Source organism: Perna viridis, chromosome 6, assembly GCF_037379345.1.
Source record: "Perna viridis isolate PV_CMFRI_1.1 ecotype Kerala chromosome 6, ASM3737934v1, whole genome shotgun sequence".
In the NCBI taxonomy this organism is placed as follows: Eukaryota; Metazoa; Mollusca; class Bivalvia; order Mytilida; family Mytilidae; genus Perna; species Perna viridis.
This window is the reverse complement of record NC_142450.1, coordinates 44,790,581-44,814,658: the sequence shown is the minus strand read 5'-3', so window position 1 is coordinate 44,814,658 and position 24,078 is coordinate 44,790,581. Positions and strand designations below refer to the sequence as shown.

Here is a 24,078-nt window from a genome sequence, read left to right as displayed (position 1 = left end):
GTCTATTAAAACAAAATCGAGTTTTTTAGTGTTTAACTTAATCTTAAATGTATTGGCGTATCGACACAGATTAAAAGGTTTGATTAGCATTGTCTCTGCGTGCTTTAATATTTAAAAAAGCAGATCTTGTTGCTTGATATTTTGATGTAAAATGTATTGCATGTTGTTTAGGAACTTTTATTACTATGCCACTTGTTTTCTGTTTCATCGTGATAAAAAGTTGCGTTTATTGTGACTTCCAGTATATGTTTTGTTTTGTTTTTTGTTTGTTTGTTGTTTTTTTTTTTGTTTTTTTTGTTTTTTTTGGTTTTTTTTTTTTTTATTGTTTGTTTGGAGGTTGTTTGTTACGTATTGATATTTTTGGGGAAGAAACTGGTCTGTTCTTAACATTCTAAGCTTTCTTTTTAAAAATAATACAAACCATTCGTGTTGAATACTATGTATGCTTATTACAAAACACCATAACAGTAGAGTTGTAAAATATAGGACCTCTTTATATCCGTTTCATCTTCATATCGTTCATCATAAAGCCAGGACAGCTTTGCATCTAGTACAGAATTTGACTGTATTCGTGGATACAAACCAATACATCCCCAAGAACCGTTCATAACATAGTGTAAGCCAATCTATTGCACGATATGAGTGACGCTGACCATCAGCTGATTGTTTTGTTATACTTGTTGTAATTGTCGATTTCGAGCTCACATATATACTCAGTACTGTTTGATCCGGTTTGCACTAATATGTGATATTTGTGATACATGGCGAACTGAGGGATTACTTAACGCCCTTGGCTATCATTTGGGTCTCTCACGAACGGTGTACAGTTTTCACAGTCCACGAGCATAGCCATACCAGTAAATCTGCCTCATGGTGTGGTCAGGGAAATTAATGGTTATTGACCACATCCATTCGTAAAATGCATTGCCACGTGGTCATATTTCATTTTGATTGGTAAATTTCACTGAAAGTCAAATAAGCTTCTGAGCATGTTCTTCATACCAACACAAAGAAAAGACACTACTCTCATTAATTTAACAAATATTGTCGAAGAATTGTTCGGTACCAGAGGCTTTTTGTTTTAAATAGTGAAAAAAAAACAAAACCAGGTCCCTATATGACTGGAGATTTGTTAAGTTTATAGAGGTTCAAAATGAACTTTACAAATGTAATTGACGTGAAAGGACTTCAGGAAAATTAAGCCATGTGTTTGGTTCATTTATTGTTCTATTAAGATTTTATAACAATGATGTAATTTGGATAGCACTCCTTTGGGACAAATAATGAAAGCGTATCCACAAATCAAGAATAAAAACAAACTGTATTTTTTTTTAATGAATCCCATTTAATATCGATTATAACATGTTTCCTGTATTTGATTTAATGTCGTGTCTGTGCAATGTCCAGAAATAAATACATTACTGTAGCTCTTAGCATTAATAGGTCTGCCAATAAGAACGTAAGAGATGCGGTCGGGGGAGCCATATCCACATGTTATTTTCAGACCAAATGTGTTTTCTTCCATATGAACCCTCAGACATTATGCGTCTACGTCTACACTTGAATTAAAGTAAATTAATAAGTACAATAATAATCGTTTGCATCATTTTCTAAATGTTTACGTTTCGTTTTCTTCTTCTTTGCTTCTTTTTCATCGTGAATTGTTTGGTTTTTATCATTTAGTAGATATTGGCTATCACGGTAATCATTGTTAACAACCTCTTTTCTTGTAGAATCGTCAATAATATCTACGCTATTTCTCTTTTTCTTCTTTTTCTTTTTCTTTGTTTCTTTGTCAATAGTAACTGCTAGGGTATTATCTTGGGGTAGAAATTCTGTATCAAAATAATCATTTTTCTTTTTCTGTGTCTTTATTTCAAAGTACTCGTCCATATTTTCTTTTTTCATCATATATTTCTTTTTCTTATTTTTCTTTCTTTCTTCTGTATTAACGTTGATTTCGTTTTCGTCAACATCCATATCTACTTTAATGGATTTTCTTTTCTTTTTCTTTCCTTTCGTTTCGTCAATAAATAACTGTGGAAGACCTATATTTGTCGGAGGTGGCAATGGCTCCATTGCCATAGGTTTAAGTATTGGTTTTATGGATTCGTCTTCATTATTACTACTTAATGGTTCGACATCATTCGATTTTTTATTTTCATTTTCTTTTGTCTGAAATATTTTAAGAAACAACTATTAAATTAAAATATAGCATATATATTTAATATTGCAAACTTTAGAATCGGGTTGTTTCTGAGTTTAATATTTTCGGGGTTTTTTTTTTTTTTTTTGGTTTGTTTGTTTTTTTTTTTTTTTGGTTTTTTTTTTTTGGTTTTTTTTTTTGACATTCTTATACAGCCTTTTTTTTGTGTCTTTGTTTTAGTTGTCAGGAACATTAGAAACAATCCTAGTTTCGGGGATTTTATATACCGTGTCTACCGTGAAGAACTTATGATTAAGGACACTTTAATTACTGCAAGTCAGTCATTTCTTGACCCACTCTTAGAGATCGATTAAAATGAAAACTCATGACAAAACTATACGACAAACGCGATGACTTCTTATTCCTTATTGACAACTTTTTTTACAATAAATCTATGGCAGCATCTGTTCATCATTTGTGTATTTAATTTTCATATCACAACTCATTTGTTAAACCAAAGCTTGCCGAAATTATGTGGAATTTTGTTCCGTGCTAGCTTTCTTACAATTAGACTTCTGAATAGGGATATGTTGCTACAAAATTAAAGTCATCACTACAACATTTTTCCTCGTCTTCATGAACTCGTGAATCAGTATTGTGCATTCATTTGCACCATGATGAACGACTAGTTAACCGTCTCATATTTTTTATCTGTCGTCTACCCTGGACGTGATATTTTATGAGCAATTCGGTAGGTGTTTCTGGAAAAGAATAGGACGGTTATTCTATGAATGCACTTGGTCCATACTCTCAATTGTTGTGGATTCCGGGTTGTTCATTTACTTTTGTTTTCTTTGTAAGTGGTAAGTATGTTTATTTCATTTTCTTTGTTGCGTGCGTCTAGTTTCCCTGTCTGGTCTTTATCCTTGAAATATACTCCTTTAGTTAACATTCGGATTTTCTTTCCCTTGATTATTCTTCCTAAATGCGTCTGACCTATATATTTTTTAGATAGTTAAAACTTGAACATTTTTGATCGAAATAAATAGATCCATATTACTCTTAACAGTGATTAATTTTAAACTTACATCGGAATCATATGAAAACCTCGTTTACCTGACGCCTTTTCGGAATTCGAGAGTGCTTATATTGTGTTAGGTTATTCCTGCTCGTTTTTATTCTATTTTATTCCATTTTATTTTATTAGTAGCAGTGTTTTAGATTACTATATTTTCAGGATAATTGGACATCCATCTGTGTCTATAAAACGTTTTGAAGATCGAATTTATTTTCAAACATTGTTATTTTAATCGTATCTAAAAGAGTAATCAAGGGAACCAAGGTTATAGCGGTAATCAAAAAAATGTAATCCAGGGACAAACACCAGACATGGAAAACAGACATACACAACAAAGAACATAAATTAACTAAAGTCATACATACAAAGTAACAAAAGCAAATGAGCAACTCGGACTAGATAGTCCGGACGGATAGTTGGAGGTGATGACCCGAAGTAATTGTCGTTAAATGATAATTGGTATTTTAGAAGTTATGAAGGTTTCAGTAACAGTTGGAGCTTTCTGAAATTATTCCATGAATATATTTTGTAATTCATTTAGTCAAATCCTTTTTTTAAACCATCATGTCCATTTTTCCAGTATACTTAAGATAGAAACAATTACCTGTTCCCCTCTCAGTTTTGATTTCTTCAGATGAAACCAGCAACTTCCGATAATAACTGCTATGATTGTAACCAAGGCTAACACTATTCCGGCTATCAGTGGTACTTAAATGAGGAACAGCATATGTTATTGCAATTAAGTGAATGTGAAAATGAAACTGGTAAAAAAGTGTATTATTGAGGTATATAAAATACAGGTTTCATTTAAAAAACTATATTGCGCATGTCCATTTTATTTGACTTTAACCTTATTTTTCAATTCGTATTAACCTTTTTATTTCTATACCGTATAGTAAGTCGTAACATTATGATATTTCTGTTCTTTTTTTGGATGTAGCCGGAAATCAATCGAAGTACCACACAAGAATGTATTCTTTACTTGTAATACATTCCGATTTGTTAGACAATGAATAGCCAGTCTGACAAAGCAAAAAAATTCTCCATTTTGTTCCATTTTCACACGGATGGGAAAAATGATACATATATAGTGTTATCTAACTATTGTTTTTCCATCACAGTCCATTTTTCGTTAATGAGATTTTACTCATGGCATAGCTTTTATTTTTTAGACTTACCTTTTGAATTTTCTGAATTTGTTACACTCAAACTACCACTGTGTGTTTCATTTGATGTCATATAAGAGGCATTAGAAGTCGTGGTCATCATTGCCAAAGACACATTTTCAGATGCGTTTGCAATTGCAGTATTTACGTTGTAGGTGGTGCGCGTAGTTTCTGTTGGAAATGGATTATTAATAGCATCGGTAGACATGTAGTCAGCTGTTGGTGTTGCTGTGGTTGGTCCTCCAGTAATACTGGAAGTTAAGTCGTTTGTTGGTGATGTTTCTTCATTTACAGTAGTTATATTGGAGGTCGCTCTATCATCTGTTGTTAATGTTGCCCTTGACGTGAGGTCTTCAGTGGCAACAATAACTTGGGAAGTTAAGTTGTTTGTTAGTGATGTTGAAGTTGAGAATGATCCTTCAGTCTTAGTAGTAATTTTTGTTGTGGTTTTGCCATTTGGTGATGTTGGCGTTGTAGTTGGTTCTTCAGTCACGGAAGAAAGTTTAAAAATCGTTTCGTTAACAGTTGATATTGACGATGAGCTTCGTTCTTTAGTTGATGTAGTTACATAGGTGGTCGTGTATTCAGTTTCTGATGTTGTTGTTAAACTTGTTCCTTCTGTCGCGGCAATAAAATTGGTAGACGTGTATCCGTTTGCCGATGTTGCTGTTTGGTTTGGTTCCTTATTTGTGATGATATCATAGAAAGTCACGTTGTCAGTTGTTGATGTTATAGTTGACACTTGTTCTTGAGTCGCTGTAGTAGCGACGGTAGTATTTTTGTCAACTGTGGATGTTTCCGTTGAAGCTGGTGCATCAGTAGTAGTAACACTTGTCGTGGAAACTCTTTTCGAAATTGCCGATATAGTTTGTCCTTCGATCGCAATAGAAACATTCGTGGACTTATAATCAGATGTTGATGTTGCCGTTGAAGTTGGTTCATCAACTACTATAGTAGCATTGGCAATAGATGCAACAGTTGCTGACGTTGTCATATTGAATATAGATCTTGTTGTTGCTGTTGAATGTGGTTCTTCAATCGAAGTAACAGCTTCGGAAGTCGTGATGTCAGCTGCCGAAGTTGTCGTTGAGGTTGGTTCTTCAATCGAGATAACAACTTCGGATGTCGTGATGTCAGCTACCAAAGTTGCCGTTGATGTTGTTCTTTTATTCACAGTAGTGTCATTGGAGGTCGCTTTTTCACTTGTTAATATATTCGTTGAAGTATGTTCTTCAGTGGCAACAGTAACTTGGGAAGTTAAGTTGTCTGTTAGTGATGTTGCAGTTGAGAATGATCCTTCAGTCTTAGTAGGAATTTTTGTTGTGGTTTTGACATTTGGTGATGTTGGCGTTGTAGTTGGTTCTTCAGTCAAGGAAGTAAGTTTGAAAATCGTTTCGTTAACAGTTGATATTGACGATGAGCTTCGTTCTTTAGTTGATGTAGTTACAAAGGTGGTCGTGTATTCAGTTTCTGATGTTGTTGTTAAACTTGTTCCTTCTGTCGCGGCAATAAAATTGGTAGACGTGTATCCGTTTGCCGATGTTGCTGTTTGGTTTGGTTCCTTATTTGTGATGGTATCATAGAAAGTCACGTCGTCAGTTGTTGGTGTTATAGTTGACACTTGTTCTTGAGTCGCTGTAGTAGCGACGGTAGTATTTTTGTCAACTGTGGATGTTTCCGTTGAAGCTGGTTCATCAGTAGAAGTAGTAACACTTGGCGTGGAAACTCTTTTCGAAATTGCCGATATAGTTTGTCCTTCGATCGCAATAGAAACATTCGTGAACGTATAATCAGATGTTGATGTTCCCGTTGAAGCTGGTTCATCGGTAGAAGTAGTAACACTTGGCGTGGAAACTGTTTTTGAAATTGCCGATATAGTTTGTCCTTCGATCCCTACAGAAACATTCGTGGACGTATAATCAGATATTGATGTTGCCGTTGAAGTTGGTTCATCAACCACTGTAGTAGCATTGGCAATAGATGCAACAGTTGCTGACGTTGTCATATTGAATATAAATGCTTTTGTTGCAGTTGAGTGTGGTTCTTCAATCGAAGTAACAGCTTCGGAAGTCGTGATGTCAGCTGCCGAAGTTGCCGTTGAGGTTGGTTCTTCAAACGAGGTAACAACTTCGGATGTCGTGATGTCAGCTACCAAAGTTGCCGTTGAGGTTGTTTTTTCATTCACAGTAGTAACATTGGAGGTCGCTTTTTCACTTGTTAATATATTCGTTGAAGTATGTTCTTCAGTGGCAACAGTAACTTGGGAAGTCAAGTTGTCTTTTAGTGATGTTGCAGTTGAGAATGATCCTTCAGTCTTAGTAGGAAATTTTGTTGTGGTTTTGACATTTGGTGATGTTGGCGTTGTAGTTGGTTCTTCAGTCACGGAAGAAAGTTTAAAAATCGTTTCGTTAACAGTTGATATTGACGATAAGCTTCGTTCTTTAGTTGATGTAGTTACATAGGTGGTCGTGTATTCAGTTTCTGATGTTGTTGTTAAACTTGTTCCTTCTGTCGCGGCAATAAAATTGGTAGACGTGTATCCGTTTGCCGATGTTGCTGTTTGGTTTGGTTCCTTATTTGTGATGATATCATAGAAAGTCACATCGTCAGTTGTTGATGTTATAGTTGACACTTTTTCTTGAGTCGCTGTAGTAGCGACGGTAGTATTTTTGTCAACTCTGAATGTTTCCGTTGAAGCTGGTTCATCAGTAGAAGTAGTAACACTTGGCGTGGAAACTCTTTTCGAAATTGCCGATATAGTTTGTCCTTCGATCGCAATAGAAACATTCGTGGACGTATAATCAGATGTTGATGTTGCCGTTGAAGTTGAAGTTGATTCTTCAACTACTATAGTAGCATTGGCAATAGATGCAACAGTTGCTGACGTTGTCATATTGAATATAGATCTTGTTGTTGCTGTTGAATGTGGTTCTTCAATCGAAGTAACAGCTTCGGAAGTCGTGATGTCAGCTGCCGAAGTTGTCGTTGAGGTTGGTTCTTCAATCGAGATAACAACTTCGGATGTCGTGATGTCGGCTACCAAAGTTGCCGTTGATGTTGTTCTTTCATTCACAGTAGTGTCATTGGAGGTCGCTTTTTCACTTGTCAATATATTCGTTGAAGTATGTTCTTCAGTGGCAACAGTAACTTGGGAAGTTAAGTTGTTTGTTAGTGATGTTGCAGTTGAGAATGATCCTTCAGTCTTAGTAGTAATTTTTGTTGTGGTTTTGACATTTGGTGATGTTGTCGTTGTAGTTGGTTCTTCAGTCAAGGAAGTAAGTTTGAAAATCGTTTCGTTAATAGTTGATATTGACGATGAGCTTCGTTCTTTAGTTGATGTAGTTACATAGGTGGTCGTGTATTCAGTTTCTGATGTTTTTGTTAAACTTGTTCCTTCTGTCGCGGCAATAAAATTGGTAGACGTGTATCCGTTTGCCGATGTTGCTGTTTGGTTTGGTTCCTTATTTGTGATGGTATCATAGAAAGTCACGTCGTCAGTTGTTGATGTTATAGTTGACACTTGTTCTTGAGTCGCTGTAGTAACGACGGTAGTATTTTTGTCAACTGTGGATGTTTCCGTTGAAGCTGGTTCATCAGTAGAAGTAGTAACACTTGGCGTGGAAACTGTTTCCGAAATTGCCGATATAGTTTGTCCTTCGATCGCAATAGAAACATTCGTGAACGTATAATCAGATGTTGATGTTGTCGTTGAAGCTGGTTCATCAGTAGAAGTAGTAACACTTGGCGTGGAAACTCTTTTCGAAATTGCCGATATAGTTTGTCCTTCGATCACAATAAAAACATTCGTGGACGTATAATCAGATGTTGATGTTGCCGTTGAAGTTGGTTCATCAACTACTGTAGTAGCATTGGCAATAGATGCAACAGTTGCTGACGTTGACATATTGAATATAGATCTTGTTGTTCCTGTTGAATGTGGTTCTTCAATCGAAGTAACAGCTTCGGAAGTCGTGATGTCAGCTGCCGAAGTTGTCGTTGAGGTTGGTTCTTCAAACGAGGTACCAACTTCGGAAGTCGTGATGTCAGCTGCCGAAGTTGCCGTCGAGTTTGGTTCTTCAAACGAGGTACCAACTTCGGAAGTCGTGATGTCAGCTGCCGAAGTTGCCGTCGAGTTTGGTTCTTCAAACGAGGTACCAACTTCGGAAGTCGTGATGTCAGCTGCCGAAGTTGCCTTAGAGGTTGGGTCTTCAATCAAGGTACCAGCTGCTTCTTCAGTCGCGGTTGCAGTAGTGTAAGTTGTATCGTAAGCTGCTGCTGTTGCTGATGAAGTTGATTCTTCTGGATAATTTAAATTGGATCCAGTTGCATTCGCAGTTGAAGTTTGTTTCTCAGTCTTAGGGGTAACATTCAAAGTCATGTCGTCAGTAATTGGTATGACTGAGGATACTGGTTCTTTAGTTGTAATAGAAATATTTGAAAATGTGTCGTCAGCTGATGATGTTATTTTTAGAAGTGTTTCTTCAGTCGCGGTAGTTACAAAGGTAGTCGGATATCCAGTGTCTATTGTTGTCGGTTTTTCAGTTGTGGTAGTAACATTAAAAGACATGTCGACAGTTAAAGGTACATTTGTAGTTGTTGATTCTGGTGAAGTTGGTTTTTCTGTTTCGCTGGGAGAATTACTACTTGATTCTTCGGTTGATGTTTTCTGAAGTGATATTGGTTCTTGTGTATTTATAGTATAATTTGAAGCTATTTCTACAGGTAAACTAACTTCTGGTTCAGTTGTTATGATCTGTGTTGTTTCTTGCATTGTGATTGCTAAATAATAAAAATGTTTCTGATGATTTTCATTTCGTATTATTCTTTTGTCTAAAATCATAAATTAGAATGAAGTAAATTACAATTATTACTATTTGTTTTGTTGTTGTTAGTGGCGTATCCCTTATATATTACTTTATATTAATTTTACTTCAGACTTGTTTTGGAGGACAAGATCAACCGAACGGTTTCTTGCAATAATCGAACAAAATTCAAACCAACATGATTTCAAAACTTAAAAAAAAGTTTTTTTGATATAATGAGAGCGATTTCAAAGATAACGCAATTGCTTAATTATAATGCTTCAGTACTTAAATACACTGCGTTAAAACAAGATTGCGATTTGCATTCTTCTAGTCTGAATTCAAATACTAAAACATGTCTTACTATTATGAATAACTAGAACCAATGATATCTTAGAGAAAATTGAAACATCCATTTGTTTTCTGGTTTTTTTTTAAGTCTAGATGATCATCATCGTCATGGACCTTTCTCCTGAAAATAGATCTCATAATATATATATATTCAAAATTGTGCTTGGCAGTCGCAATATACATAATTTTCAAATGTGTATTCGCTGCTACTTGCTATTACCGGCTATGGTAGAGAAGATTCATGGTGCAGAATAAAAACACCGAACAAATGCGCTATTTTTTACGTGTAGTACTCCCTTTTTTATTTAGATCTGTATTGTTTTTAATCATGCAGACATCACCCAAATTCAAATCAATATGGTAAAGTGTCAATCTCATACACAATCTATCATTTTCAAATCAAACGTGCAAGACCATAATGACCAACTAAGACTTGTGCTCTGTAAAACTGTTCCAAAATGAGAAATATTGAACTCAGTGAATTCAGTGGGGTTTTGAAATGTATTTATCATGTCGAGTCTGAATTTATAAAGACTGCTACTTTTTTAATTTGTTTGTTTGCTATTATTTATTGTTTTATATTTTTAAATTCCATGTGTACAGCTTTTGATATTATCTGTATTTTTGACCTCGAGCGCATTTTGATTACTGGTCTGTGGATGATGAATAAAAAGAAAACTCATATAATAACAAATACATACCTTCTCTTCCCAGAACGAACAGGAGTTAAATGAAGCACCGCACCCAGAATGTGATCACTGACGAGTGTTTTGTAAGGATTTGAGAAATTCCTTTTGTATTATAGAAACAATAAGTGTTTGCATAATTCAAATTAATTACTTTAACAGTGACATCTAATACCCTATTTGTTCCATTGTTTTTTGTTGTAACAACTACATTAGATAATAATTTACACAATATAAGCATGGTACCTATATGAGAAAATTATTCAAGTAACAACTGAAAATAGGAAGACAAAAGGAATGACACAAAAATTACATACGCTTCGAAATGACTGATTTTTATACTTAAATGCAAGTCATTTGAAACCGTTGGTATTGAAATGATACTTGTGATTTAATAAAAACATGTGTTATAGTATTTTCGAGGACAGTTTTGGTGTAAGCGGAATAAGAAATTGAAGAATCTAAGGTTAAGCGTCGTCTGCTTTCTTTTTTATATAAATAATCACTTTGTTTTATGGCAAATCGGAAAATATGGCTTTAATGTAGATACATTGTATTGCGGCTAACAAGTTCGTAATGACATTATAGTAACATAACTCTGCCCCGGTAGTTTTACTCTAGGGAAGTAAAAACAATTCGTTAACATCAAAAAGATCTCAAATACAGAATATTTCAAGCCTTTGAAAAATGGAAAACTGATAATATAGTTTACTAGTTTGTCATAATTTTGGTGTGTTGCGCTTTCTTCGATTTGTACGAGTAGGTCATTATACCACGTAAATTTGGTAGAACTCAATGTTCCTATGTCATGTCCATTTAGTATTCTTTCTTTTGAGCATGGTTAACTACCACATGTAAGAAAGTCTAAAAGAGAGAAGAAACAAACTATAAAGTCGGGACAAAGCTTTTCCTATTGGAGTGTTAATTTTCTTAGATTTTAGAGTTTTCTCGTAGTTACCAACATGAAATAACTAGGTCATGTACCGATGAGTTATGCTAAACGAATAAAAGTGTATACATTTTAGTATGAATTTTAGAAAAGAATGTGTAAGTTAGTATAAAAGCTTCTTCCGTAAATGCTGTTTTTGTTATCCTTATAAAAGCACTTATAAAAGAGAACGCGCAAACACTCCAGTTATAGCATGCTTATAACGGTAATATAAAAAGAGACATTATAGAAAAGTATCGCAAAATATTCTTGACATTCTTTGCATCCAAATTTCAATTAAACTCAGATTGCTTCTCCTTTACAATGATTTAGATTTGACAGTCACTTACGAACGAAAAGAGAATATGTTTTATATCATTAACTGAATTATGCACGCTGATAAATATTCATTAACGTATGTTACTAGATATCTTCTGATATCAATAAGTGGGAAATAAATGAACCAATGTCTTGCCATAACCATAAGACAAGTCCTATACGTATTACAATACTTCCGTCTTGAAGGTGTACTTGCATGGATGTGTTGAACTTGCTATGTCATGTTTAGGATTGAACATTTCAATTTGTGTAAATTTGCTTGCTAAAATGTATTGCTGTAATTCTGGACTTTTTAAGATTAACAGAAACCAACAGTGTGATATCTGTCAGTTACATGGATGACCCTAATTTTAAAATGGCAGGGGCCATAAACTCCAAATTAAATAGAAGCCTTCGTTTAGTAGTTAGTAAAATCATATCAAAATTTCATAAAAATGATCAACCATAACTATAGTCATCGCACGAAAACCAAGTGGATATGGACGACGAGAACACGGACGCCGCTCTCAGCACCATACCAATATACATGTACGACTGCAATTTTTGCGTTAAATATATATATATATATATATATATATATATATATATATATATATATATATATATATTTAACGCAAAAATTGCAGTCGTACATGTATATTGGTATATATATATATATAGGCAGATTCCAGGTTTGGACATGCTCCATTTTCAATTCCCTAGGAAGTCTGTCAATTATTCTTCCTTAGGACGAAATTAGTAGTGTGTGGTTTGCTAAGAATTTACATCTATAAGTTCTTTGTTTTCACATTTGTCCTAGTTAAACTGTTCTCTAGCAAAAGAGAATAAAACTGCATAATGGAAAAAAATCCCACTTACAGTCATGTACTAAATAGAAAACATTCCAAATTTGTACGAAACAAATACCGGTATATGAAGGACTTTAAATCTAAATCCATCGATACTGGCCCGCAGTTAACAGTTCAAAATCAATATTTCAACTAAATCTTGTATCAAACAATTTAACAACTTCTAAATAGTTCAATACATTTGTAGCTTGAAAATGTTTCCTTGGATAAAATCTGTAAACTATAGTACTTGTTTTGCAGCTGTATAAAACATATACTGCCAGTATTATTAGGTTTTAAAACCAACATAACGTGTATGTACATTCAGTACTTCACAACACTGTCATTAACTTTTCTTTAGAATCTCTATTTCATGTAAATCTTCACAATTTAACAAAACTTAGTTATATTTACGTGTGTAACATTAATGTTTTTATATTTAATTAAACCCTCATCCTTTTAACGGAGAGGCGATCATTTCATATTTGTCTATCTGCAAATATAAGAAAAAGAGTAGACATCATATGTAGTAAATCCTAATTCAAAATGTCTATTGAATATTCTATGGAAAACATCATCTGACATCACTATGGTTATAAAACACATTAACATTATATTAAAGAACATTTCATGTACAATGTTTTTAACTTATATGCACATATGTGTACAATAACATAATAAAATGAGCTCAGAAAAAGACATTATTACAACCTCATGTCTATTTCCTAAACTATTTCTCCACTTGTTGTTTTTCCAAAAAAGATAGTACACCTAGATACAAATATATAGTTCTTGGTAGAGATTCCACATACTATGTAAGAAATAATTCCAAATCATCTTCCAAATATACAGAGGAAGATGTTTACAAAATGCTGGAATTTTTAATCGACAACATATTTGTCCAGTGTAGTGAACGTGTTTTTTAACAAACGGTCGGCATTCCAATGGGAACAAATTGTGCTTCTTTACTTGCTGACCTATTCCTTCGCTCTTATGAGGCTGACTTTATAGCTGATCTGCTCAGGAAGAAAGAATATCGTTTGGCTAGATCCTTCCATCTCAATTTCCGCTATATATATGACGTATTATCTTTAAACAATCCTAATTTCGGGGATTTGATACATCGCATCTACCCAAAAGAACTTGAGATAAAGGATACTACAGACACTGTGAAGTCAGCCTCATATCTTGACCTACACTTAGAAATCGATGGTAAAGGAAAACTATTGACCAAACTTTACGATAAATGTGATGACTTTTCATTCAGAATTGTCAACTTTCCTTTCATCTGTGGCAACATCCCTTCAGCACCTGCGTATGGAGTGTTCATATCACAACTCATATGTTATGCCAGAGCTTGCCGAAACTACGCAGACTTTTTGTATCGCGCTAGAACTCTAACAAATAGGCTTCTGGAGCAGGGTTATGTTGCTACAAGATTGAAGTCATCAGTACAGTTTTATGGTCGTCATCATGAACTCGTGGATCGTTATGGTGTATCCATCAGTACCATGAAAACTGATTTATTCAACGGGTCATGGTTTTCCTTTCCTCGTTTGTCTACCCCAGACTTGACTTTTTATGAGCAACTCAGCGGGTGTTTCTAGGAAAGCAGAGGACGCTTATCATGCTCCCAGTTTTTAGTGGAGTCCGAGTTGCTCATTTACTTCTGTTACTTTGTATGTATGATTTTAGTTACTTTATGTTCTTTGTTGTGTATGTCTGTTTCCCATGTCTGGTCTTTGTCCCTGGATTACATTCTTTTGATTACCGCTATAACCTTGGTTCCCTTGATTACTCTTCCACTTATTATGCTAAAACCCACATGTTAAAAATCAAATTTTACCATTTTCAATGGAGAAATAATACTGAGGGGGGATCTTAGGTGATACAAATACAGGCACATATCTACAGAAACCTGAAAAATAATCAACAGGTTTGTCAAGTTAAGATTTTGTGCGTGTTTATACGTTTATTTAAGTGTTTTGATTTTAAAAAAAAAAAAAAAAACAGTTTACTTTTGTACATGTATAAAACATACTTGATTTAACAAATGTAGACATGCCCACCCACAGGCCCTTGGGATCAATAGGTTTAACAGTATTGAGTATTGAAATCACTAATTCCACTTCCCTTAAACTTCAATGCTAATTTCACAACATTCAGTGGCTTCTCTTGACTTTATCTTAACTTTAACCTGCAGAGGACTATATATCAGTATGTTTCTACATATGTCAGCTCACAATCCTCAAAATGGCATGTGGGGTTAGCAGACTTCCAGTGCAGTACTGGTCACCGGAAGTGAAGGGTCTATAAATAGCATGGGAAATCCCAGTATTTTCACAAGATAGCGGTATATTTAGAAATCGTTATGGAGATTAGGCTTTACGGCACAATAAGAAAAATGCACTTATAAAATGTACAGAAATGTTTTCCTTTCAGAAACACTTTTAATTTTTGAAATAAAATGAGAACTTTTTTCACAGTGCTATGAGGAACTGGAGGTAATTTCTGCGTATGACTATTTTTGCGTACATTTCAATTGCTCATTGGTTGAACTGGTGGTCTGTAACCTAAAATATGATTGTACAAAAAGGACAATTAAACCGATTATTAGCCTAAATATGATAAAAACTGTCAAACGAAAGAGCGCATATACAGGATCTAGCCATCCAATACGGGATTTAGCCGCCCAAAACGGCTCTCACCCGTCCAATACGTAATACACGTCATAATGGATGGCCTTTTAAAAAGCTAATCTTGCTGTAATATATAAATAAAGTTTGAACCCCTTCCAAAGATCACCTCCCATTTAGGAATCTTTAGGTCTGGCCGCCGTTGACACCCTTTCCGCGTGCACAATGTATGCGTAATTTTAAGCGGACGAATACTTGTAAAATTCTCGGAAGTTGTTGTAGATTAGGTTTTATTACATTCAAGGAATAATGAGTTTTATTGACTTAAGTTCGAATATTAGCCTAAATATGATTAGAACTGCCGATACAATACAAAATAAAAAATAGTGCGCCAATACGGGATCTAGCCGTCCACTTCGGAATTAAGCCGTCCCCGTACAATACGTCATACTGGACTGGTTAAAGTCCATATTGGCCTAGTGTATTGGACTAGTTAGTCAATAAAGGTATAATTGCGTAAGGTTTTCTTATTGCCTGAGTTATTTGTCATCGGCTAGAAATATAGGAATTCGTCTACGCTTCAGTCCAATATGGCTAGCCTCGGACAAATAACTAAGCCAATATGGAAAATCTTACATAATAATGCTATAGTATATGAACAGTCAGATGATGGTCAGCGTAACTAATATCGTGCATATCGTGTATTGATTGGCCAACACTGTGTTACGGAACATTTGTGGAGATTTTAGTGGTTTATATTCAAAAAGATTTACAAATTATCTGCTTAAAGCAACGATGTCCTAGCTTTATAATGCACGAAATGAAGGGTGTAACGGATATACGGAAAGTGCTATCTTTTTCAATTTCATTATTATAGTGTTATTTAATTAATATAAAAAAACTTTTACTTAGACTTTGTCATATGAATAGTCATTTACAATGATACTACCCTTCCGACGAGCAACTTTTTGTTTATCATTGATGTTTATGATACATATCTTTTTGTGTTGAAGACTATCTTCTGGTACGGTGCTAATAGTTTCTAACACAAGTGTTTTTTTCCTTCTTTTCTGGTGGGATTTTTTAATAGAATTATTTCTTGAACGTGAAATGGTCGATCCGGCTCCCTTCAGTGTCTCGGTGACTTTTGTTTCATCATTTGATGGTGATGCCTTGTTATCTTGCCCAAGATCTTGTAGGTCCTCCGTAGAGACGTAGATTTTATTTCTTAGTTTATTTTTATTTTTCCTTTTCTTATGTTTATGTTTATCTACACTTTCATTGTTAGAATTGTTTTCTTGTTTAATAGGCTGTGTTACTTGCCAACCACGATACGAATCATCAGTAATATCATATGTTTGAGTGTGTGAGTCTGTCATGACAACGGGTCCTCTGACTGCTTCTTCACCCTGTCTGGTTTCCGTTTCTTTTGTTACATTCTTTTTCTTATCAAAATTGCAAAAATAGTTTTTAAAGGAAACAATTATATCAACGGTGTTCAAAAGATGAAGAAGGTAGTACTTAAACTAAAAAGCTGGCTGTATCGATGATAATGATAACAAATATACTATCACGATAGAAAACAATACTGAAAGTTATTAAGCAACAAAGGGTATGTAAGTCTCGTCATGTGACTCAATTGTTCCACTGGATTGGATCCTTGTCTACCATTCAATTGCATGGAGATTGGCCATTTAGAGAGCGTTGAGTTCAGTATTAAAAGCAAAATATCGTTTTGTGTTAAAATGGCGCTTACAAATTACACAATATCCAGTTTTACACCATAAAAATGTCAAGGAAATCATAAAATAGAAGATTTTGCATTGTAATGCAGCATTTTGAGACATAAGAAACAGATCGGTCGTCGGATTTTAATACGTTCTACATCGGAAATTCCGGACAGTAAAATGAAACTAAATCCGCGGGATAATAGTACGGGTGAAATGATAAGTACAATTTCTTCTGTTTTTACTTTGATTTTTCTTTTTTTTTTTTTTTTTTTTTTTGTTTAGTTTTGTCTTGTTTTTTTTTTCTTTAACACAATGTATCCCAGGTTGACGGGTGTAAACATGCTGATGTTTGTTCCTATAGTATGGCGTGTCGTTATATATTTACCTTTCCTATACGAATCAGTTTAACAAGCAGTATTACGCCAACAATAAACAGTACACCAACAGTGACAGCCAGGACCAACAGAGCTGCTACAATAAAATCAGAAAATTCTGTGAAATCTTATTGAAATGTTACTAAGTAACAAATAGACAACACTGTCAAGGAACAAAACGCAGCTTTAAGGATTAAATCAGAAAATTGGTTATAAATGAACAAATTCAACATAAGACTATTCTATATCAAAACAGTATTTACTATTATCAGATGTCTGTATATGGTCAGTCACTGTATTTTCAGTAGTATTTGTTGACAAATAAGGTTTTATCGAAGGTTTATTAGTTGTTGTCAGATTTCCCGATGTTGACATTTCCGTCACTGTCATCATTGATGTAGACATTTCCGTTGCCGTCATCATTGACGTTGAAATACTCTGTGTTTCTGTTTGCTCTGTCGTTGTCATTTTGCAGACGTTCTGTGGTGGTATTGACGGACAAGATACTGAAAGATTCCCTCTATTGGACGCTAATACAATAATAAGTAATTAGTATTTGTCAATGACGTGCTTTTAAAGGGTTTTGTGAAAATTCAAAAATTATTTGCCCAGTAAACCGGGTTCACTATATGATAAAATGGTAAAGCTTTTCATTAAATACGTATCCTACTTCATTTAGGGATTGGTATCATTTAAAATTATTATAATTGGTATATAGAAGTGATCATTTTCTTAACATGTTTGTGAATTCTAATAATAATTGATACGAAAGGTGCAAAATGAAACTTCAAGTGAATCCTCCATAAAACTTAGTCTGTGGGACCACATAACACATATTATATCGTTTTCATGTACTTGCACGGCTATTTGGTGAATTTATGCTAAAAAGACTCATATAAAGGATTGTCTCTTAAACAATTCAAAACTTAATTGTTATGAGAAAAATCACGTACCGTTCAGTTGAAGCCATAGATATCCTCCCTCTTTTTGTCCAAGATACTTGATTTCCATGTAATTATTTACGCTCGTGTATAAATTGGCTATATCAAAAAAATTATTCGAGCTACAATCGAACTCTGCTGTACTTGATCCATCTATGATAATTAGCTGGTTTTCAATAATACATGTATTATTCATATCATCATAGGAAAATCTAAAATCCAAACTGGTCAAAGTCAGTGTGTCATCACAGCCTGTCTCCACAGAACAGGTATAGTTTCCGACAGACAGATTGGTGTATGATATGTCTGACCCACATGACAGGTACAGTGCTGAACCCTGTCCGTCGTTCTCTCTTCTTCCCCCGTTTAGGTGTACTATATCGTCCACTAAAAATGTATTTTTGTCATGATTCTATGATACGTTGTTGAATAAAAAATATCAGTGTACAATAAAGACCTATCGTTAATATAGTTACCTGACAACGCGTTGAATTAAAGTTCAGTATGTGTCTGAGGTTTTGAAATTAAATATATTAATTTTGTGGTTTGATTCAAGATAGATTCTTCTTATAACTGCATAAAACGAATTCAGAACATAGTATAAACTCACCGCTGTAGCATCGATACTCCAGCACCATGTACGATGTGTAAGCATCATAAGTGGTTTTAGCAGAACAATTAAGGTAAAAAGTAGACATTCTAGATGGTTGTAGTAGGGCTGCAATAGAAACACCAGTGTATGTTTTATGGTAACTGTATGGGTCTGTTGCTGTAGAATCAAAGATGGCTGGTCCATAGCAGTCGCCATTCTCCTGGGCACAACACTCAGATGGTGGGGGGTTATCGCTACAACTATTGGTAATAGTTGTGTTATACCGTGATAGCTCCTTTACACCAACATCAACTGACAAAATCAATGATCGTGTGTCTATTGGACAAATCACGTTTATTAAACGTCCAACACCAAAGCAATCATTAGCTTTCTTCACATTCATCAATTCTCCTGGAAATACATAATAATTATATATACATAAGGGTCTGAAATTTCCCAACGATGTTAGAACTGTCAAATTTTTGGTCGTTCCCTCCGCGGGATTCGAACGGGTACCGCTGAGACATCTATGGCAACACCGCCTGCAAAAAGTCCAGCACCCTAGACCACTTGGGCACCTCGGCTGTACCAAATATAGCTTCCGCTGGCCGGCCATTCCTCTTTGTTGGATTAATCTAAGGCTGTAACTAAGTGCACGATGTATGGTAGTACTGGGCAGCTCATTTAGGTGTTATTATGTAGGACATAGGATCAAATTAATAGATATATATATAGAAGGGTCTGAAATTCCCAACGATGTTAGAACTGTCAAAGTTGCAATGCAAATATTTGGTCGTTCCCTCCGCGGGACTCGAACTCGTACGCTGTGACATCTATGGCAACACCGCCTGCACTACCTTTGTTTACAATTAACCTTGTGCTAAGTCGACCTCTATAGTTTTTGAAGGTACTTGTGATTTTCTTTTAAATAGGTCAATTTCAAGAGGACGAAATGAACCTTTGTAAATAATCAACTTTGTGTGTTTTTTTTTACATGAATATATCTTTAGTTTTACCTTAATCTGATACACTTTATTGTCTTACCTTTCTGTAGAAAAAATATTAGAGTCCAATATAATTTCGAAAAATAAAAAGACCTCATTTTCTTTCGTTATACGGATAAAAAACAAAGGACTCATAACTAGTTCACTAATATTAAATAAATGTTGTAATTTGATATCTTTTAAGTTATTGTTTTCATTTTAATTTAATACTTCGATCAAGATTCTTTTTAAAAAATGAATAAAAATAAATTGTGCTCAATAAATGGCATTAATATGTATTTTGGATTTTGCTGAAAATCGACCTAAACGTGTATTTTATGACATTTAACAACTGTTCAAAGATTTAAAAAAATATCGACCTGTTCTCAATTTATCACCATAACAGTCGGGGACGCACAGATGGACACGAAAATTTTCGGCATGTACCTTGTCATTTCGTATGGCGGAGTATAAAAACAAATAACTGTCGACACTAGACATGAAATTTACGCACAATTGTTCGGTGATTATGCACAGGTATATGTCTAGTATTGCCAGTTTAAACAGTCTTAAGAAACATGGACTAGATTCTCATTTTTGAGATAGTAGTCAATGAACCTATATTCGAGCAGAAACCAAAAGAATATAATCCATGGATAAAGACCAGACAGGGGAAACAAACACAACAAAGAATATGAAATAACCAAAATAACACGTACAAAGAAACAAAGGCAAATAAGCAACTCGGACTCCACCAAATAAATAGGAGCATGGACCAGGTGCACCGGTAGAGTAAGCATCCTCTGCTTTTCAAGAAAGCCGAGTTTCTCATACAATGTCAATTCAAGGGTAGGTAAATGGGGTAAGGGAAACTAGAACTCGCTGAACAAATCAGTTCTCATGGTGTAGATGGATATTTCGTATTGATCCACGAGTTCATGATGACGACCATAGAAATTTTGTAGTGATGATTCAATCTTGTAGCAATATAACTGTGTTCAAGAAGTTTAAATGTAGGAAGTATAGCACGGTACAAAAAGTACGCGTAGTTACGGCAAGCTCTAGTATGATGTGCGCATACTCCATACGCAGGTTCTGAAGGGATGTTGCCACAAATGAAAGAAAAGTTGAAAATACGGAATGAGAATTCAACGCATTTGTGGTATAGTTTTGTCAGTTTTTTGCCTTTACTACCGATCTCTAAGTGTAGGTCAAGATATGAAACGGACTTCGTAGTGCCTGTAATGTCCTTTATGTCAAGTTCTTTGGGTAGATGCGATGTATCAAATCCCGAAACAAGGATCGTTTAAAGATAATACACCACATAAATAGCGGAAACCAAGATCAAAGGATCTTGCCAAACGATGTCCCTTAATTAAATGAGAAGGATAATTGTGATCCAATGCAGGTGAAACTGATGAAGACAACAAAATGCTTAACAGGATACATCATCATATGACTGCAGAGGTAAAACACTAGACAAATGGGTGATTATGGACATGCCATTCCAGCCTAATACAGTAATGACTTTGACACAGGATAAGACTAAGACCAGAATAAAATTGACCCACTTATTCATGAATGGTTCCAATCTCAACCCCCAATATCAAAAACTCTCTTCTTTTGGCAGCATGCATCCTTGTTGTACAATCTCGAAGGCATCCAATCACTGACAGTCAGGTTCATGTCCAGACATCATGAACACTGCTTGTTTCTGGTCTCATTTAGCCTTTTTCGTCTTTAAACCCTGAATAGTTCAAGTCATCACCCCCTCATTCAATCCAAGTCTTCCTTATGTGGAATTGCAACTTGTGGTGCAGTTTCAAAGAGATTCATTTGCTTATAATCAAGTTACTATCCAGACATGAAATGTCTAGAAGACAACACAGGTTTTAAGATGACAGCACCATACCATTATATGACCAAAGGTCATATAAAAATTGGCACACAGAAAAGGACATACTGGTAATAGATTTTTTATGTTCACCCAGTTCGGAGTTTAGTGAGAAAAAAGCAGTCAAATCTGAAATAGTTTCTGCAAAATTTTAGTGAAATGTCACTAAGTAACAAAGAGCACTAGGAAAAAAAGCCTACTGGCTAATTCTTCAGTCTGTGTTTTAAGGCCTAACAACATGTCGCCTGGGCATAACAAATGTCGCCCCACAGAACTGGTCCTTAATTACAACTCTCCATTTACTACACCAAGGTTTTATACAAATCTTATTGTCAGAACTTACAACATGCAAAAAATTATCTAAAGGTAATTATGAAATAAGATCTTTATGTGGTCATGAAATTAATAATTTGCTATCTTGTTACTATGAAAAAAAAATACATCGTTATCTTTAAAATAACTTGAAATTGTAATTTCCCATGCATTTATAAAGTGCTTATCTTAATAACAATGTTCCATAGACAAAAAGATCTTATTCCTTACATGGTGAACATGATGAATTTCATAACATGATTTGACTTCAAGTACAGTTAACTAACGATGAAAGCATGAATAATCTTTAAAGGAAAAGACCATGTTATTGTGTAAGTCATAAATATCAAAACTAATTTGTTAAATATTCATGTAAATTAAATTAAAAAACGATAAATTCCTTTTCTTTAGTAATTAATCACTATTTATAATAAGGGAATTTGAATTTCCCATGCCTGTGGGTGCGACCATGATTGTTTTAGCTGTGATGTCATGAAGTAGGTTTGTAAAGTGAAAGTAAATAGGTAATTGTTTTATCTAAAAAAAGAGCAAATTTGGGACTTTCCCCCTATAATTTCAACCCAAAATATACAGAATAGATTGAGGCACAATGTGTGAGCAAATGTTAAACAACATTGACAAACTGCAAGATTTGCAGCTAAAAAGTTAGTTATGTCTGAGAAAAATCCAAAAACTTTTTGAATATATCTCTTTTATTATTTGTGTAGTTGCAAGCTTGACAAGACAGCATGTTTTGGTGATCAGAAAAACAGGATCATAGAAATACTTACGGATTATAGTGTTTACACATTATATGTGCTGTATTAGTATCAGTACCAAACCGACCTAGTGACATCATGAGCTAATCAGAAGCTATCAGTAAAAATCAAAATAGTCTGCTTATGATAAAAGAGTTCTGCAAGATGGCTACATGCATATATTTCTAAGATTTCAAATTTTGAAAAGCCTTGTGCATTTTACAAAAGCACATTTTGCATTAAAAGTTGTTTACTTTTGTTTACATGGGTATAATTTATCATAAGAGCCTAACTTAATGTAAAGATGGTCTTTCCCTTTAATTACATGAATAACTAAAAAAATATGCCACTGTTAGAAGCTTGTTAGTATACAGCAATTGTTCAATTTTCCCATGAAAAAGTGGCAAAAAATATAGACTTACTAGCTTATATTGTTAGCTCTTAAGTAGGGTGTTAGGGGAAACAGTTGATCAATATTGGCAAATTAACTAGGTCGTTATTAATTACGAATAATTGCTTTTTCAAAAATGAAACTTGTCTAGTTTTGTTGGAACCTTTAGCCAATGAACTATAAGACAATGGTGTTCTTTGAAATGATTGTGACCTACAGCTTACAACGCTTTTTTTTCTCAAGCCTGATGATAATGAAAACAAAGCTCTATGGTGCAAATCCATAAATGGGAAACAACATTTTTATGGTATGTTTGGGTCTGTAAGATCTACAAAAATATACAAAGAAAACTTATTAGAGGACTTAATTATAGCCTTACATACCCAAATATAAAATAATTACACAAATGTAATGCATTACTCTAATAAGAACAGCCTACATTCTATTTCTTGACCTTTTTACTTCTCCCAATAAAGCTTACAGCACTATCCATTTTTCAAAATTGAAATATAAAGTTAACATAATGTGGAAATAGCATAACTTATACTGACTTTGCAATACACATGAAAGTTATACATAAAAATTTAATTCTATGAAAAAACAATAATTACAATAAATGACTATCTGTCACCAAGTGAATTCTATTCTCATTAACACATAAACATAGGAGGAATTTATCAGTTCATGAGAAAAAAATTCCCCACATCTGTTGAGTAACTGATCTCTTATAGGTCAGAATTTGGTATTAAATAAATACAAATAAGCGATGTACACATATAAAGATTAAATTATCTTTTAATAGCAGTGTAAACAAACATTTAACTTTTTCTAATTATACACACAGAACTATCATATAACTTCTACACCTTATACTCAATAATCACAGAACATATTAAGTAGGTCAAAAGTCAAGTCAGAGGTCAGGAAACAGTCTGAGGTTCAGCTGTGATGACCTTCAACTTATCTTCAAGGGATGCTATCTGCTTCTTGTTCAGTAATCGACCAAAATGTCCTGATATTGTATTCTGTGGAAGTTTTGGTTGGACAAGTGATTCCAGTGGTACTGATGTTAGAATACTGGCCAAATCATGGATCAGTTGACACCTATACAGTAAGTAAGATAAGAATAAAGAAACAAACTGAA

General features: G+C 34.3%; 3 protein-coding genes across 14 annotated transcripts in view; all 3 read right to left on the bottom strand.

Moving 5' to 3' along the window:
• Positions 1-1,205: 1,205 nt before the first annotated feature.
• On the bottom strand, positions 1,206-10,379 carry LOC148615205 (uncharacterized). Of its 2 annotated transcripts, XM_088589891.1 has the most exons (5): positions 10,245-10,379; positions 9,557-9,664; positions 4,403-9,169; positions 3,829-3,932; positions 1,206-2,175 (listed from the first exon to the last, which is right to left on the bottom strand). In XM_088589891.1, exons 2-5 carry the CDS (start codon positions 9,606-9,608, stop codon positions 1,576-1,578), a joined length of 5,523 nt encoding a protein of 1,840 aa, XP_088446017.1. In that variant the 5' UTR covers positions 9,609-9,664; positions 10,245-10,379; the 3' UTR covers positions 1,206-1,575. The 2 variants fall into 2 exon arrangements, with proteins under 2 accessions (XP_088446017.1, XP_088446018.1); XM_088589892.1 differs by lacking the exon at positions 10,245-10,379 and having other exon boundaries at positions 4,403-9,056.
• Positions 10,380-14,323: 3,944 nt separating this feature from the next.
• On the bottom strand, positions 14,324-19,699 carry LOC148615204 (uncharacterized). 2 transcript variants are annotated; one of them, XM_088589890.1, is made up of 6 exons: positions 19,641-19,699; positions 18,615-19,007; positions 18,017-18,391; positions 17,327-17,593; positions 17,075-17,160; positions 14,324-16,404 (listed from the first exon to the last, which is right to left on the bottom strand). In XM_088589890.1, the coding sequence occupies exons 1-6, from the start codon at positions 19,696-19,698 to the stop codon at positions 15,868-15,870; spliced, it is 1,716 nt and encodes a 571-aa protein (XP_088446016.1). In that variant the 5' UTR covers position 19,699; the 3' UTR covers positions 14,324-15,867. The 2 variants fall into 2 exon arrangements, with proteins under 2 accessions (XP_088446016.1, XP_088446015.1); XM_088589889.1 differs by lacking the exon at positions 19,641-19,699 and having other exon boundaries at positions 18,615-19,627.
• A 1,843-nt stretch (positions 19,700-21,542) lies between these two features.
• LOC148615203 (uncharacterized) overlaps positions 21,543-24,078 on the bottom strand; it is a 28,411-nt gene continuing 25,875 nt past the window's right edge. For all 10 annotated transcript variants that reach the window (XM_088589875.1, XM_088589879.1, XM_088589881.1 and 7 more), the window contains one exon: positions 21,543-24,038. In XM_088589875.1, the coding sequence (XP_088446001.1) occupies positions 23,855-24,038 (184 nt within the window). In that variant the 3' untranslated portion in view covers positions 21,543-23,854. The remainder of the gene's footprint in view (positions 24,039-24,078) is intronic.

Coding starts and splice junctions, on each gene's coding strand:
- LOC148615205 (XM_088589891.1), bottom strand. CDS start 9,608: ATGGATGTTTCAATTTTCTCTAAGATATCATTGGTTCTAGTTATTCAT. Junction 3,933..4,402: donor AAATTCAGAAAATTCAAAAG/GTAAGTCTAAAA, acceptor TCCTCATTTAAG/TACCACTGATAGCCGGAATA. Junction 2,176..3,828: donor CAAAACTGAGAGGGGAACAG/GTAATTGTTTCT, acceptor AAAATATTTCAG/ACAAAAGAAAATGAAAATAA.
- LOC148615204 (XM_088589889.1), bottom strand. CDS start 19,212: ATGGCCGGCCAGCGGAAGCTATATTTGGTACAGCCGAGGTGCCCAAGT. Junction 17,161..17,326: donor TATACAGACATCTGATAATA/GTAAATACTGTT, acceptor ATTTTATTGTAG/CAGCTCTGTTGGTCCTGGCT. Junction 16,405..17,074: donor AACTGATTCGTATAGGAAAG/GTAAATATATAA, acceptor AATTTTGATAAG/AAAAAGAATGTAACAAAAGA.